Here is a 13,981-nt window from a genome sequence, read left to right on the forward strand (position 1 = left end):
TTCCTGGACCCTCCGGCAGCCATCCCAGCGGCCTGGGAGGGAGGGACCTTACAGTGACATGACAACACTCAGCTTCAGGTTTGGGACATAGAACGTGAACAGAATCCGGCTTCTAAGAGGTGGGGTGGGGGGGATGGCCTACTGACGACGCCCCGGCAACCATGTCAGCTCACCCAGAACCAGCACCACCCTCATCTGGGTCAGAGCATGTCCCGACACCTGTGTCCTGCAGGTGAGGAAGCCAAGGCCCAGAGCGCTGCCCCGCGGCCCCGTCTTATCCTGGGCAACTAGAGGCCTGAGGGCTCCCTCCACGCACAGGGCAGGCCCACCCACCTTGACGTCACTCCGTGGCTCTACAGCCAGGCTGCTGGAGACTCGGGGTCCTCCAGTTTCCCGGGACCCCCGGGGGAGGGCACTGATCATGAACCGCCCTCCCCAGCCCGGAGCCGTGCCCCCTTCCCCGGAAGGCCGACGCAGGCAGACCGCGGTGGGGCCCGTGGGACTTACGTGTCTGCGGAGCGGCGGTAGTTCTTGGGGCACTCGAAGGCCAGGCAGCGGAAGCCCCCCTGGATGTTGAAGCAGGTCTCGTTGATGGAGCAATTGTGGATGCCGGTCACACACTCGTCGATGTCTGTGAGAGACCCCGAGGCGCCCAGTGAAGGCCGAGGCCGCCTGCGTGTCCCCATCTGCAGACGGGGAGCCTCCCACCCGCAGGACCGCACCGGCTGTTTCACCCCCAGGATCTGTCAGTGTTTATAGAGTTTTCACTTATTATTCATAGTTCGTGGGATGAGGGTGACAAGAACGGCCCTGGAAGTGCTTCGAGGAGTCCTGTCCTTTCTCCTAACGCTTCAATGGGCAATGCTATCATCGTCTCATTTTAGGGAGGAGCCCACAGAGGTTCGGTGACTCTCCTAAGGTCACACGTTCTGTAAGCGGCGCTGAACCCATGTGGGCTGGTGCCAGGGTCAGCACACCCTCCCCTCATGTGGGACTCGACGCATCCCAGTGGGGACATAGCAGAAGCCACCAGTCCCGCGGTACAGGGGAGGGGACTGGGATTCTACGGTGTGCTCGGGCCCAGGGTTGGGGAAGCTGGGGGCACCGTCCCGAGAGGACCCAGGACAGCGGGAGCAGCCCCACGCTGGGGTCTGGGGGACACCACCCAGCCTGGGAAGCATCTGTGAAGTGATGCCAGATGCCTCATCCTGGTGGCAAAAACAACACTCCTAATCTCAAAGGCTGAGGTTCAGGAATGTGTTTCTGCCGGGCTTGGCAGAACCCCAGGCTGTGGTGAGGGAGGCCAGCCAGGAGCAAGGAAGTCATCTCCTCCGCCAGAAAGGCGAAAACAAAGTGACTTCCATCCAGCGCTGTGGGCGAGCGGAGTGGGTCCCTCCCAGGAAGGGCCACAGCTCCTGCCTGCCTTTGATCAAAGTCCCCTACTTCACCACCAGGGTTGACAAGTGCAGACCCCAGGCCCTCAGGAGCCTCTGGGTCGACGGTCCTGTGTCGGGGGCTGGTGAGGAAGGGGCCGACAGACCCAGCCTCCATGACTGAGCTCCTGGGGCCGTCCCCGGATCCGTCCCAGGCCCTTCATCCACACGAGTATCTACTCAGCACCCCCTCTCGCTTATCGAAGGGCTCAGTCACAGGGCCCGCGATGCCCCCTAGAGTGCTGGGAGCGGGGTACAGGGGGCTGCCACTGGCCCCCTCGTTTAGCCCACGCTGGAGCCAACCCACAGCCCCAGTAGGGCCCTCATGGCCTCAGAGCTCAGCACTATAGAGACTCAGGGCTGCTGCCCACCAGAACGCACCCATCCCCTGCCTGGGCCCTGCTCTGCTCCCAGCAAGTCGAGTGGGCGCGTGAAAGTTTGAACAAGCAGCTCCGTGCTGTGGAATGGGGTCTTCTGGGCACCAAGTTCCCACTTCCTCCTTGGCTGGAATCTCCCTAAAGGCTGTCATCCCCTGTCCTGGTCCCTGGGGGGCTGCTGAAGGCCTGGCCGGGGAGTCAGAACCCACTGGAGACAGATGTGCCAGGTCTGGGAGACCAGGGGTGTGTGGACCCCAGAACACACGTGGGATGCAGAGGCCTCCTTTCCCCCTCCCAGTTGCACCCCGTCTGTGGTGTGGCCCCTGGGTCAGGGAAGTGCAACCCCCTGGGCTGGGGGCTGCCCCAGCGACCCCCCAGGGGTTCCACAGTGCTCACCTTGGCAGTTGCGGCCGTTGGGGGCCAGCCTGTATCCAGATGAAGGGCAGCTGCACTGGAAGCTTCCAGGGATGTTGATGCAGCGATAAGAGCAGATATGGCCACCAGTGGGCAGGGCGCACTCGTCAATGTCTGTGACAGCAGAGCCCACCCTTAGTGTCCTGTGTGGACCCCGGCTGGGCTACATTCCCAACAGGGGGCAGGTCGAGGCCTGGGACGGTAGCCAAGTGGAGCACCTGGGACACGGGAAGCCTCAAAGTGCTGGGCGGCCTCGGAAGCCCTTACGCCAGAGAAGGGAAGGGCCTCGCCTAGGGTCACACAGCAAGTTCCTGGTGTGAAGTACGCACAGGTGGGGAAGGAGGCAGACTGGCGGCTGAGGGAGGGAAAGGCCCAGGGCTTCAGGAGAGCTCATAGGACAAATGTGCTAATAAAAAATACACCTGCCAGGAAAAGATAGGAACCCCAATAGCAGGTGTCCCTGAAGCACCTACGCTGCACCTGAAACCATACAAAGCTTTCCTGGTTTAATCCTCTGACAGCCTGGTGGGTCTGGAGTCAGCCCTCAGACAGCAGGGGAGGGATGGCCCCAGCCAAGGACAAGCAGAGTCCGGAGTCACGCGTGCGGCTGGCCCTGAGCCTCCACCTTGTGCCCGGGTCACCACCACCAGGCCCTATCACGTGCGGTTCCTGCCCCGTGCAGGTCAAGGTCCCGGCATGCACTTCGATCCCCAGTTACGTGTCTGCTATTTCCTAAACCTCACTCTCAATGACTTATTTGTATCCAAACAAATCTCAGTTGGACAGGGAAAAACCCTCACCACCCGCCAGCCTGGAAGGGCGTTAAGTCGAAGGGGGTGGGTGATCTCCCCTCTGCCGAGTGGGGCACCCTCACCTTCGCAGGTGACCCCGTCCACGTCACTCAGCTGGTAGCCTCGCCGGCAGTAGCACTGGTAGGAGCCGTACACGTTGGCACACTCCTGGCTGCAAGGACTGCTGCTGCATTCATTCACGTCTGAAAACGAGAGGGTCCCCGAGGTCACCGCCCGATGACCCAGCCTGGCCCCTGGCAGGGCTGTAAGCACAGCACCTCCCTCAAGCTAACACAGAGGAAGGGCCAGAGGTCCTGAGGTCGGGGCTGGGGGCCTGTCTGGGGTCGCCCCATGGGAAAGAGCTTCCTTCTCAGTCCCCTGTGGTTGATGGATCTGGAACCTCTCATCAGGATGACAGTAGAGCCTCCGTCTCGGTTCCTCCAGTGGGGTCCTGTGGGGCCACTGCCAGGTCAGTTCTGGCCCTCAAATGGAGATCCGATCGCGGCCCTCCCCACTTCACCTCTGCAGAGAGGGAGGCCTGGGCAAGCAGCCGATGTGCCAATATTCCCAACACTCCAATACCTGGCGCTCGCCAGGCTACTCAGCAGCTCTGGGCTTCGGCTCGTCTGTTCCCTTCCCTTAGAGCAGGGATCAGCACACATCTGGCCCACCGCTTGGTTTTGTAAATAGTTTTATTGGCACACAGCCACGCTCACTCATATAGCCCGATCTGTGGCTGCTCTTGCACTGCAGCCACAGAGGTGAGTAGGTGCGACAGACTGCAGCCAGCAGAGCCAAAATCAGTTACTATGTGGCTTTTAGAGAATTTTTTTTTTTTTTTTTTGCCAACCTCTGGCCTAGAAGGCCCTACTCACATGCATTTATGGCTAACCCCTAGCAGGGCAGGAGGGGCGAGCAGCTGAGAATGTCCATTGGCCTCTCACCCGGTGTTTTATCCTGCTGCACCCCCGGTGCCCAGCCTGGCTGCCAGCTGTTCACCCGGTTCCCTGCTTACCTCTGACCCCGTGTGGCTTCTCGCCACAGCCTAGACACTCCCTGAAGGCAGGAACCACATTCTCACTACACACCCTGTTGGGTGTGCTTTATAAATGCTTAGGGGATGACAGGGCACAGCTGGCCAGGCCCTGGTTCTCTGTCCTTACTGTTGCCACTAATGTAGACATGAGTGTGTCCTTTGCAGTCCACTTAGGAAGAGGAACAGCATAAGCCATGAACGATTACAGCAAGAGCACCAGTGGTCTCCACAGCTGGCACTTTGTGTCAGCGCAGGTCACTGGGATGAGCTCTTCACAGGCTTCATCCTCATGCCTCCCAATAACATGGGTCCTGCCACCCCGACTGGGGTCCCAGATGAGGACACTGGGGCCCAGAAACACCGAGGTACTTCTTAACCCAAGCTAGGGTTTTGAACCCAAGCTCTAGGGAGACTGTCACCCCCCCATGCGTGAATCTGTTTCCTTGCTGATACGTGTGCATTGGGTCTGGTTCTTGGGGACAGATTCTAAACTCTTGGAGGGACTCTCGGGCCCAGGATCCTGTCATACTGTCCACCCTTCCATCTGGGTGCATCTGGGCCTATCGGACTTTTGTGATCGTCCTGCCAAGTGTCCAGGGGGAGGGGATTGCTGAGGGCTGTCAAAGCTCTGACCTCAGAACCTCATCCCCGTAGAACATGTGACACCTGTTGAGCACCTACTGCATGCCAGGCCCTGTGCTGAATGCACGTGATGTCAGCTCAGTCCAACCCCAGAGGAGGCTGGTGCTGTGTGATCACCCGAAGACTCTGCTTGAACAACTCTGCCCAACCCCCCACCCAGCGGCCAGAGAGACCCGACTGCACTTTACCATTACGGCTTCTACCGGCCCGAGAGGGGTGCCTGGGATGATGACCTCAGACCCCTGAGAGGCCCGCCTGGGAAAGGTCAGCGCTGCCCAAAGATACTCGGCGCTCCAGCCAACACCTGACTACACACCCTGGCCTCCCTTGTTTCTTGCAAGTATTTACTTTGGAAAACTTGCAAATGTAAAGCCTTTCTTTGTTCCTTTGAGATGTATCCTCTGCACCCAAGAGTCTTTCTCCAGGGACACAGGTGCCATGCCTTGGAGATGCGATCATCAAGGAGGGTAGGCCCCCATCTCCCAGTCTCTGTGGGAGGGTAGGAGTCACTTAGCAGGTGCAGCTAGCCTAAATAGGCTGCGCCCCACTTGGCATCCTGCAGCACTTCCCCTCGGCTCGCCCCAGCATCTAAAAAGCCTCCTGCCTTTGGCTTCTGCATGGCTGAGATGGATTGACACTGATGTCTCTCTGCGACTGCAACGAGGAGGAAAACCCGACTTTCCAACTTACTTGAAAATCTGACCTATCAACCCCATTTCTCCTGTTAGGACACAGAGGCAGCCACTCCCCATGGTCACGTGAATACAGGGTGGGAGGTCAGATGCCTCCAGATCGCACACTCTTAGCCACGGCCCACACAGTCTCTTTGGGTTATTGATCCCCATGTGCGCGGCCCTGGGCATGTGCCACCAGGCACTCGGGGGCCAGGAGCGGCAGGTGAGGAGTCGTCGCTGACAAGCCAGCTTTTACAGGCGATTTCCCCACCAGGTGTCATGTAGTATGTCCTTGGGAAACAAACCTGAGTCTGTCCCTATGTGTCTGCAGGTGGAGCGGGGTCCCGGGCCCCCCCCATCCCACCTGCACAGCCTCACCTTCGCACGACCGGCCGTCTGCAGAGAGCCGGAAGCCCACGGTGCAGCTGCAGAAGTAGGAGCCTGGCGTGTTCTCGCACTTGTGGCCGCACAGGCGCCCAGGGTAGCGCCGACACTCGTTGATGTCTGTAATGGGGCAGGCGGGCTGGCTCAGGGCAGCGCCCAACCTGCCGCAGTGCCCCCCACTGCCTCTGCTCACCACCTCCATCCCCCACCTCCCGTGGCCCCACCTTGGGCAGAGTAACCTGTCCCAAGCCCGTGGCAAGTCAGCAGGGGAGCTGGGGCCACATGCGGCCTCCCTGTCCACCTGACGTGCCCACCTGCCCATTCTCTACCCCAAAGCCCCAAAAGGGGGGTCCGCTGGGGTCTGACATGGGGCTCTGGGGCGGTGGGCAGGGCAGCTGCCAGCCTTCCCGAGCAGCCTGGATTGGGGATGGCAGGTGCCGGCCAGCACGGCCTCTGTCCCTGATCCTGGAGGTCAGGCCACCATACCACCTTTGGTTCTTTTGTTGTGGGCTATACACAGAGCCCCCAGCCCTGGGGGTGAGCAGTGACTCTGGGAAATCCCTAATGCTTCTGGACATGTGTAGAGCAGGCTTGCAGGTCTTGGGTCAAGCAGAGCACCTGCTGTACAGGTGGGAGGCAGCTCACACCTGGGGGCACAGCAGCAGGGCTGGAACCAGAGGGGGGGCGTCCTGTGACATGGGATCTGTTCTCTGGGGCTGCCGTGCCAGGACTTCTCAGGTGAGGCACGGACTATGGTCACCCCAGGGGGGCCACCTGGCCTGCGGGGAAACCCACGTACCCACGCACGTCCTGCTGATGCCATCGAAATAGTATCCAGCCTTGCACTCACAACGGAAACTTCCAGGGGAGTTCACACACAGGTGCCCTGGCCCACAAGGCTCAGAGGGTGCCGCACACTCATCCACATCTTGCAAAAGAGAAGGACACATTGAAAAACGTTTAGTGTGGGGATCCCCCCTCCCCTCGAAGATGATACGAAAGGAAGACAAGAAAGCAGCAAACTGAGATGTACACTGACAGCAGCATTATTTATTCTTCAGCATGTCACAGAGTGCCTACTGTGTGACCCAGATGCAGCCCCTACCCTCGGGAGCCTCCTGCTCCAGGTGGCCAGCAGTGGCCCTAGCTAAGGCAGGAAGTGCCCAGTGACCAGGAGAGATGCTAGGGAAGTGCTCTGGGAGGCATAGGGAGAAAGACTCCTTCCCACTAGCAGGGATCTGGATCTAGCAGGAATCTGGATGGAAAGGAATGTAGCAGCAGGTGGGCAGAGGGAATGATGGAAACGCAGAAAACCACCCAGAGAGGAAAGGGCAGGGCTCATTTAAGGAGCAGCAAGGCCTATGTCATCTGAATTATAAGGTTTGTGAAGTTGGGGCCACCTCAGGGAACTAAATTCTAAGCAGAGAACTTCTATGCTCTGTCTCTCACCAGTGGGGACTGTGGGCTGGGGGGCACAAGGGAGATTGCAGCTCAGGACACCTCAGACAGACTGAAAGGGACAAGGCGGGGGGCAGTGGTAGGCTGGCATCCTACTGCAATAGTCCAAGCAATGGATGATAAAGGTTTATGCTTGGAGATGAGCGATGGGATGGATGGACAGGTGGAAACAGCTTCGCTTTGGGGAACCCCCTCTCCCCATCCAGAGAAGGGAGGGGTGCATTGGGAGCAGTTAGAAAGGCTGATTTCAGATTGGTTTCCTTTTTTAATACCAACCAACACAGCGGGTTCCCTCCTCGTTGAGATGGTAGCCACGGCCACAGTTGGGCACGTTCTTCTGGCATGTGTAGGAGCCCTCCGTGTTGATGCATGTCTGCCCAACGGGGCACGGGGCACTGATACTTAGACACTCATTGATATCTACAGCGGGGAAGATTGAGACAACGTGGTTAAACACGGAGGGCTCCAAAACCCAACCACTGGATCTCCAAAAAACCCCATGTCCCCCCTCGCTGCAAAACCACACACAGAGGCACTATACGCGGCCTCCCAACTGGCTCCCGGATCTCGCCCACACACGCCAGCTTAAATACCACCTGCCTGGGCCACCTCCTTGCTCCTAAACCTTCTTTCCTTGCACCAGATCTGGGGCCGCCCGCCTGCCTCCTCTCAGGCCTGCCCACGATCGCGTGGCTACGTCCCTTCTGAATCCCACAGGACTCAATGTCTACACCACCGACTTGGCAATTGGGGCACCACCCTGTATTCACTCACTCCCACGCTGGGTTCAGGGAGACAGAGGTGGCCGTACCCTCGCCCCTGTGAGGTTCTGGGCTCCTCCGACGCCCGGCCCGGCCCCACCCGGCTTCGGCCTCACTCTGGCCAGTAGCTCCTGCAGCCAGGCTTGGGCCTTTATAGCATACCCACGGCTCCCGGGCAGGCCCCCCAGGCCCCACATCTCACGGTCCCCACCTGGGAAGCCATGTGCCCCGTCTCCCTGGGAAACACGTCTACAGCTCGAGTGCCACTTCCTCGAGACCCCTTCCTGCCTGGACCCTCTGATCTGGGCCCCTCGGGCCCGAGCTGACCTGGGCCCACCCGGGAGGGGCTGCTGGCCCCACATTCAGGGCACAGCCCTCTCCCTCCATGACTGCACCTGCCTGGGTGGGGCGTTCACCTCTGCAGAGCACACGGCTAGTGAGCACCAACCAGTGCACATACGAGGATAACTGTTCGCTCCAGTTCCAATTTGTGCCACAAAACCACGCCTGGGCGGCTTAGTCGGTTAAGCGTCTGACTCTTGACTTCAGCCCAGGTCATGATCTCAGCGTCCTGGGATCGAGCCCCAACTCAGGCTCCACGCTCAGCAGGGCGGTCTGCTTGAGAGTCTCTCTCTCCCACTCCATCTGCCCTGCCCCCTGCTCAGGGTCTCCACCCCCCTCTTTCTCTCTCAACCAACAATAACAAAAAACCACAGAGGCTGAACTTCTCACTAGGGGGAGACTTCTCAAAGGACTGCTCTTTTTAACAGTCCCCTTGCTCAGACACCTACAAGGCCCCTAGGGGACCAAGGACCAAGAGGAGCGAGTGATGGTACAAGGGCCTGAGCTGAAGTCGAAAACAAGGATCAGCTGTACCTCCCTGCCACACCCCACCCTCCTGGGACGGTCCGTGACCAGCTGCATCCCCCCTCCAGTCAGCCTTCTTGCACTGGTGCAGCACTTAACAGTTTACACGAGCCTTTCGGTTCTGCCTGCCGTCGCCTGCCACAGCTGGCCTGCGAGTCAGGCAGGGCCAGGATTCTTTTTTTTTTTTAAGATTTCATATATTTATTCATGAGAGACACAGAGAGAGAGAGAGGCAGAGACACAGGCAGAGGGAGAAGCAGGCTCCCTGCGGGGAGCCTGACATGGGACTCGATCCCGGGTCTCCAGGATCACACCCTGGGCTGAAGGCGGCGCTAAACCACTGAGCCAACAGGGCTGCCCAGGGCCAGGATTCTTATCTGCATTTTATACACAAGGCAACTCCGCAAGCACGAGGGTGAGCTCAGGGCCCACTCGGCTCTAGAACCGTGAGTCCAGCCCTCAAATCAGGGGTCGGGAAGCTACAGCTGCCAGCCAAATCCAGCCCCGCCGCTGACTGTTTTTGTCAATAAAGCTTTACTGGAAGCCAGCCACGCTCGTTCTTTTACATACTGTCTACAGCTGTTCTCACGAGCTGCGCCAGAGACCCTCTAGCACACGAGGCTGGTCCTATTTAGCCCTTTACAGAAAAAAAAACTTGTGTCGAGATTAAATACAGTGTTTAGCAGCAATGGGACTGCCTTCCCTCTAAGCCTTGCACTCGCCTTTCAGGTCTACAGCTCCCAAACTCTGCCCCAGGACCTGTGAGTGTCCCAAGACAGAGTGGGCCACGTGCGGGAGGCCCACGCTCTGGCCCTTTCTGTTGTCCTAACACAGAAAGGAAGACGGTGGGCACTGATCAGAAAATCCGAAGAAACAGGAAAAAGAAAACCAACAAAGACGGGATCGCCTCAAGGACCTCAGCAAACAAACCTCAAGGTTCTAGAACATTCTATGTCTTCTAATAAGGAAAGAGGGCTCTGCCTTCTCAGAGGCTGGCCATCCTGGTGCGGGCCCCCCTGGGCAGAGCTCTGCAGCTGCCGGGCTGGCTGCTGGTGGCTGGAGGGGAACAAACAGGCCTGTGGGGCACCAGGGGCGGTCCTGGAAATTCCAGGAAGATGGATTTGGCTACCTGTGAGGTCAGAGCTTCCCAGCACATCACACTGTTCTGGGGGGGAGTGAGGGTGCCATTGGCGGAGGTGTGCAAGCAGAAGACCAGGATGCACACAGGAGGGGAAGTGAAACCAGCCTTCTATCTTGACACTGTTTCCTCATAAAGAAGTATTTGGGATGAGTCAGTTTATTTAAAAAAAGACGACGTAAAGGTACTGGCATAAAATGTCGAAGTATGTTCTAAGGGATGAGAGGAAACAAGTGGCAGATCAGTCTGGTCCCATTTCCTTTCCTTTTTTTTTTTTAAGATTGTATTTATTCATGAGAAACACAGACAAGAGGCAGAGACACAGCCTCTCTCTCTCTCTCTGTGTGACTATCATAAATAAATAAATAATTAAAAAAAAAAAAAGAGGCAGAGACACAGGCAGAGGGAGAAGCAGGCTCCCCGTGGGGACCCCAATGTGGGACTCGATCCCAGGACCCCGTGATCATGTCCTGAGCCAAAGGTAGACGCTCCATCGCTGAGCCTCCCAGGCGTCCCAGTCTGGTCCCATAGTCATCAGAAACAAAGTTTTGGGAGAGCAGGAGCCCAGAAGGGCACAGACACTGCTTAGCAAGAAACTTATCCATTCTGCACTTTGAGTTTTGCTTGCACTTTTGTAAATGAAGATATATATATATATATATAACTTTCAAAAAAATTTAAAGAAAGAATCCTGAGTTTGGTTGCAAGGACTGTGGGTGATGTAAGGGGGGCCGCCCCAGGGCTGAGACGAGGGGCACCTCATGGCTGGTTTGCAGACCCTCCAAATAACCAGATACTGGCAGGGGGTGAGGGGGGCTTCTTCGGGGCTTTGTTTAGCTCTCCCAGGCTCTCCCTGCATCTAGGGGAGGACACCGAGGGGACTGTCCCCTCCCACTACGTATCTCACACCTTGTCCCTGCACAGTCTGCACCCCTGTGGAGGGGGAGGTGGGGGGGCACGCCGGGACTTGCAAATGTTCCTTCCCTCTTTGTGGAAATCTGGGCTGATTTTTGCCATGAGTCAGGGTTTCCGTCCTGAACAGATGCCAGCCTCCTCGGCGGAGCCCCCTCCAAGGCCCTACAAGTCTGGGCAGGACCCTCCTCCCTGCTGGCCCCAGGGAAGGCCGTCAGCCTCCTGCTCACTGGTCCCCTGAGCTGGGTGACGACAGCCCCGCCAGCAGGAGGCTGGCCACGGACCAACCCCAGCTGAGCAGAGCTCCCCCCATGGCTCCGACGCCTCCCCACCCTCCCCACACCGGGTGACAGGGGAGCTTTAAAGACGCAGGTTGGGGTAGGGTTCTCAGGAGACCCCTGTCCAAGTGGGGGGGGGGGTCACTGTTCTATTTGTCTTTATTTTTTTTTTCTACTTGTCTTTAGCCCAGGGTGGTTAAAAGAATTAAAACAAACAAACAAACAAAAAAAAAAAAACACGAGTCCAAACTACCATTTCAAATCAAAAATCAATACAGAGGGACACCCAGGTGGCTCAGTGGTTGAGCATCTGCTTTCAGCTCAGGGCGTGATCCTGGGGTCCCGGGATAGAGTCCCATGTAGGGCTCCCTGCATGGAGCCTGCTTCTCCCTCTGCCTGTGTCTCTGCCTCTTTCTATGTCTCTCATGAATAAATAAATAAAATCTTTACAACAAAAAAAATCAATACTGATTTCTCTGAGAGTGGACGGGCTGGACCTAAGACAGAAGCCCCCCATCCCACGGTCACGGAGCTGCCAACCTCTCGTGGGGGGCGGGTAACGGGGCAGCGCCAGGGAGGCTGGGTTCTAACTGGTGGCGTCTGCCACTCTCAGGACCTAGAAGCTTCTGCTGAGCAGAGGCCAAGGCCAGGCCGGCCAATCTGGACGCAAATGCCCACGGCAAACGGTGACGGAGCAGGTGGCTAGCCGGGGTGAGTCCAGGAGGAAGAGGAGCCACCTGCCGGGTGCAGCACAGGCACCGTGTCCACCCAGCTCCCCGCCCTCCCGCGTCCACTAATCTACAGCATCCACACCGGATTCTCCTTCATTCCACATCAGTCTTCCTCTGACATCAACACAGTAGTCGTGTGTGTTTGTGGGGAGACATAACATCTGCCATCTTTGCAATTTTTAACAGTGCAGACAGGTGGCATTAACTACGTTCACGCTGTCGAGCGACCATCCCCACCATCCAACCAGGCCGCGTTTGTATTTTCCCGGCTGACACCCCGGCCCCATAGACACCGGCTCCCTGCGCCCCTGCCCCAGCCCCCCCAGCTCCGCCTCTTCTCTGCACCACCTCTGGGAACCTGACTACTAATACGGAGTATTCGTTACAGCCAATATCCCAGGCACTTCGCAACCATCTCGTTTGATCCTTGCCTCAAGCCTCGCAGGCAGATATGATTATTCCCATTTTATAAAGACAGAAATTCAGGGTCAGAGGAAGGAAGTAAATGGCTTTGCGTCATTCAGTTCTAAACCAGGTGTCTCTGGGACACCCAGGTGGCTCAGCGGTTGGGGGTCCGCCTTTGACTCAGGTCCTGGGATCGAGTCCCGCATTGGGCTCCCCACAGGGAGCCTGCTTCTCCTTCTGCCTGTGTCTCTGCCTCTCTCTCGGTCTCTCTCATGAATTTAAAAAAGAAAAAAAATCTTAAACCAGGTGTCTGTGACTCTAAAATTGAATTCCTAATTCTAGCACTGGGGCGACCCCAGCCTCTCTCCCTGTGTCTATATATGAAGTTTCATGGGGACACAGCACGGCCCATTCGTTCACATATCTGTGGCCGAGTTCCAGCTTCAAAAGCAGAGCCGAGTAGCCGCAACAGAGACCAGATGGCCCACGTGGCCTAAATATTTGCTCCCCAGCCCCTTAGAGGGTATGCCTGGTGATCTCTGCTCGGCAGCCCCCCACGTTCTAGAGACGTGGCCCAGCACCGGAGCGTCTGCCCGGCCTGGGGGACCCTGGCAGCCCTGGCGAGTGTCTTACCAATACAGTTGCCTAGAGCATCTTGTATAAAGCCACTCTTGCACTGTAGCTTGGGTCTGCAGCGGAAGGATCCCAGAGTATTCTGACAGATAAAATCGGGGAGGCAGTTATGAATACCACTCTCACACTCGTCAATATCTGGTACATCATAAAAAAAGGAAATTGTTAGCAAGAGTCCTGCCAGAAGCAACTCACAACATTTAAAAATCACAAGAAAGTTTTCTTCTTTCAATGCTCATTACTCAGACTACAACCCAAAACATTCCAATAGAGAAGTCACAATTAAAAAAAAAAAAGAGCCTTAGTTAGCCAAATAAGTGCTCACAATGCTAAAGATTGAAAACTCTTTTTTTTTCTTTATTCCCCCAAGGCTCTTATGAGGCAAACTTTCTGTTACATAATAAATAACCCAGGCATTTTCCTGGCAGTATATGGGATTTTTTTTGCACTTTAGGTTAAGTGCATGTTTAGTTTAGATAATAAGCAATGATCTTAGTGGCAATAAACGCGGTCCCCATAAACTTATTCATTCTGAAATTGTCACAACTTTTCAAATGTGAACAATGGGGATTGTCATGATCAGACATGTTGGCTGCTCTTCCCCTGAAGTTCGTGGCTGTCAAATGTTCAAAAGTGTATACTCAGCTGGCTGGGTCCCTGGGTTCTCAGGGCCCAAGCCGCCCAGCGAGGGTGGAGCAAAGTGAGCCGGCCCAAAGGCCCTCAGACGTCAGGAGGGTGTGCCTGGCTTTTGAGCTACCCTCGTAACTCAACCAGAATGTTCACACAAGTGGTTTTGTCATTCTGAAGGGCTGGAAACCCTCAGAAGAAAACTATGTTCTAATAGATCCTCATCAAAGCCTTATCTGCCAAATAACATCTATGGCTTGGTGGGGAAAAGGCCAGCAGCCAGAAATGTCATGTTTTTATGCAGCGGAAGAGACTATGCTTTGAACTTCAAGGAAGCCTGGAGTCAGATGGAAGGCAGCTGTTGTATAAAAAAAAAAATTTTTTTTTTTTTTTTTTTTTTTTTTTTTTGCGTGGTGGGTA

At 56.5% G+C, this 13,981-nt stretch overlaps 1 protein-coding gene across 4 annotated transcripts in view; it reads right to left on the minus strand.

Annotated features, from left to right (window-relative positions):
• Positions 1-13,981, minus strand: part of FBLN1 (fibulin 1) — a 117,430-nt gene that overhangs the window by 37,515 nt on the left and 65,934 nt on the right. For all 4 annotated transcript variants that reach the window (XM_072843547.1, XM_072843546.1, XM_072843549.1 and 1 more), the window contains 7 exons: positions 12,935-13,072; positions 7,486-7,629; positions 6,551-6,679; positions 5,746-5,871; positions 3,099-3,218; positions 2,207-2,338; positions 508-631 (listed from right to left, as the gene is read on the minus strand). In XM_072843547.1, coding sequence (XP_072699648.1) covers positions 508-631; positions 2,207-2,338; positions 3,099-3,218; positions 5,746-5,871; positions 6,551-6,679; positions 7,486-7,629; positions 12,935-13,072 — 913 coding nt within the window. The remainder of the gene's footprint in view (positions 1-507; positions 632-2,206; positions 2,339-3,098; positions 3,219-5,745; positions 5,872-6,550; positions 6,680-7,485; positions 7,630-12,934; positions 13,073-13,981) is intronic.

Source organism: Canis lupus, chromosome 11 (genome assembly GCF_048164855.1).
Source record: "Canis lupus baileyi chromosome 11, mCanLup2.hap1, whole genome shotgun sequence".
Lineage (NCBI taxonomy): Eukaryota > Metazoa > Chordata > Mammalia > Carnivora > Canidae > Canis > Canis lupus.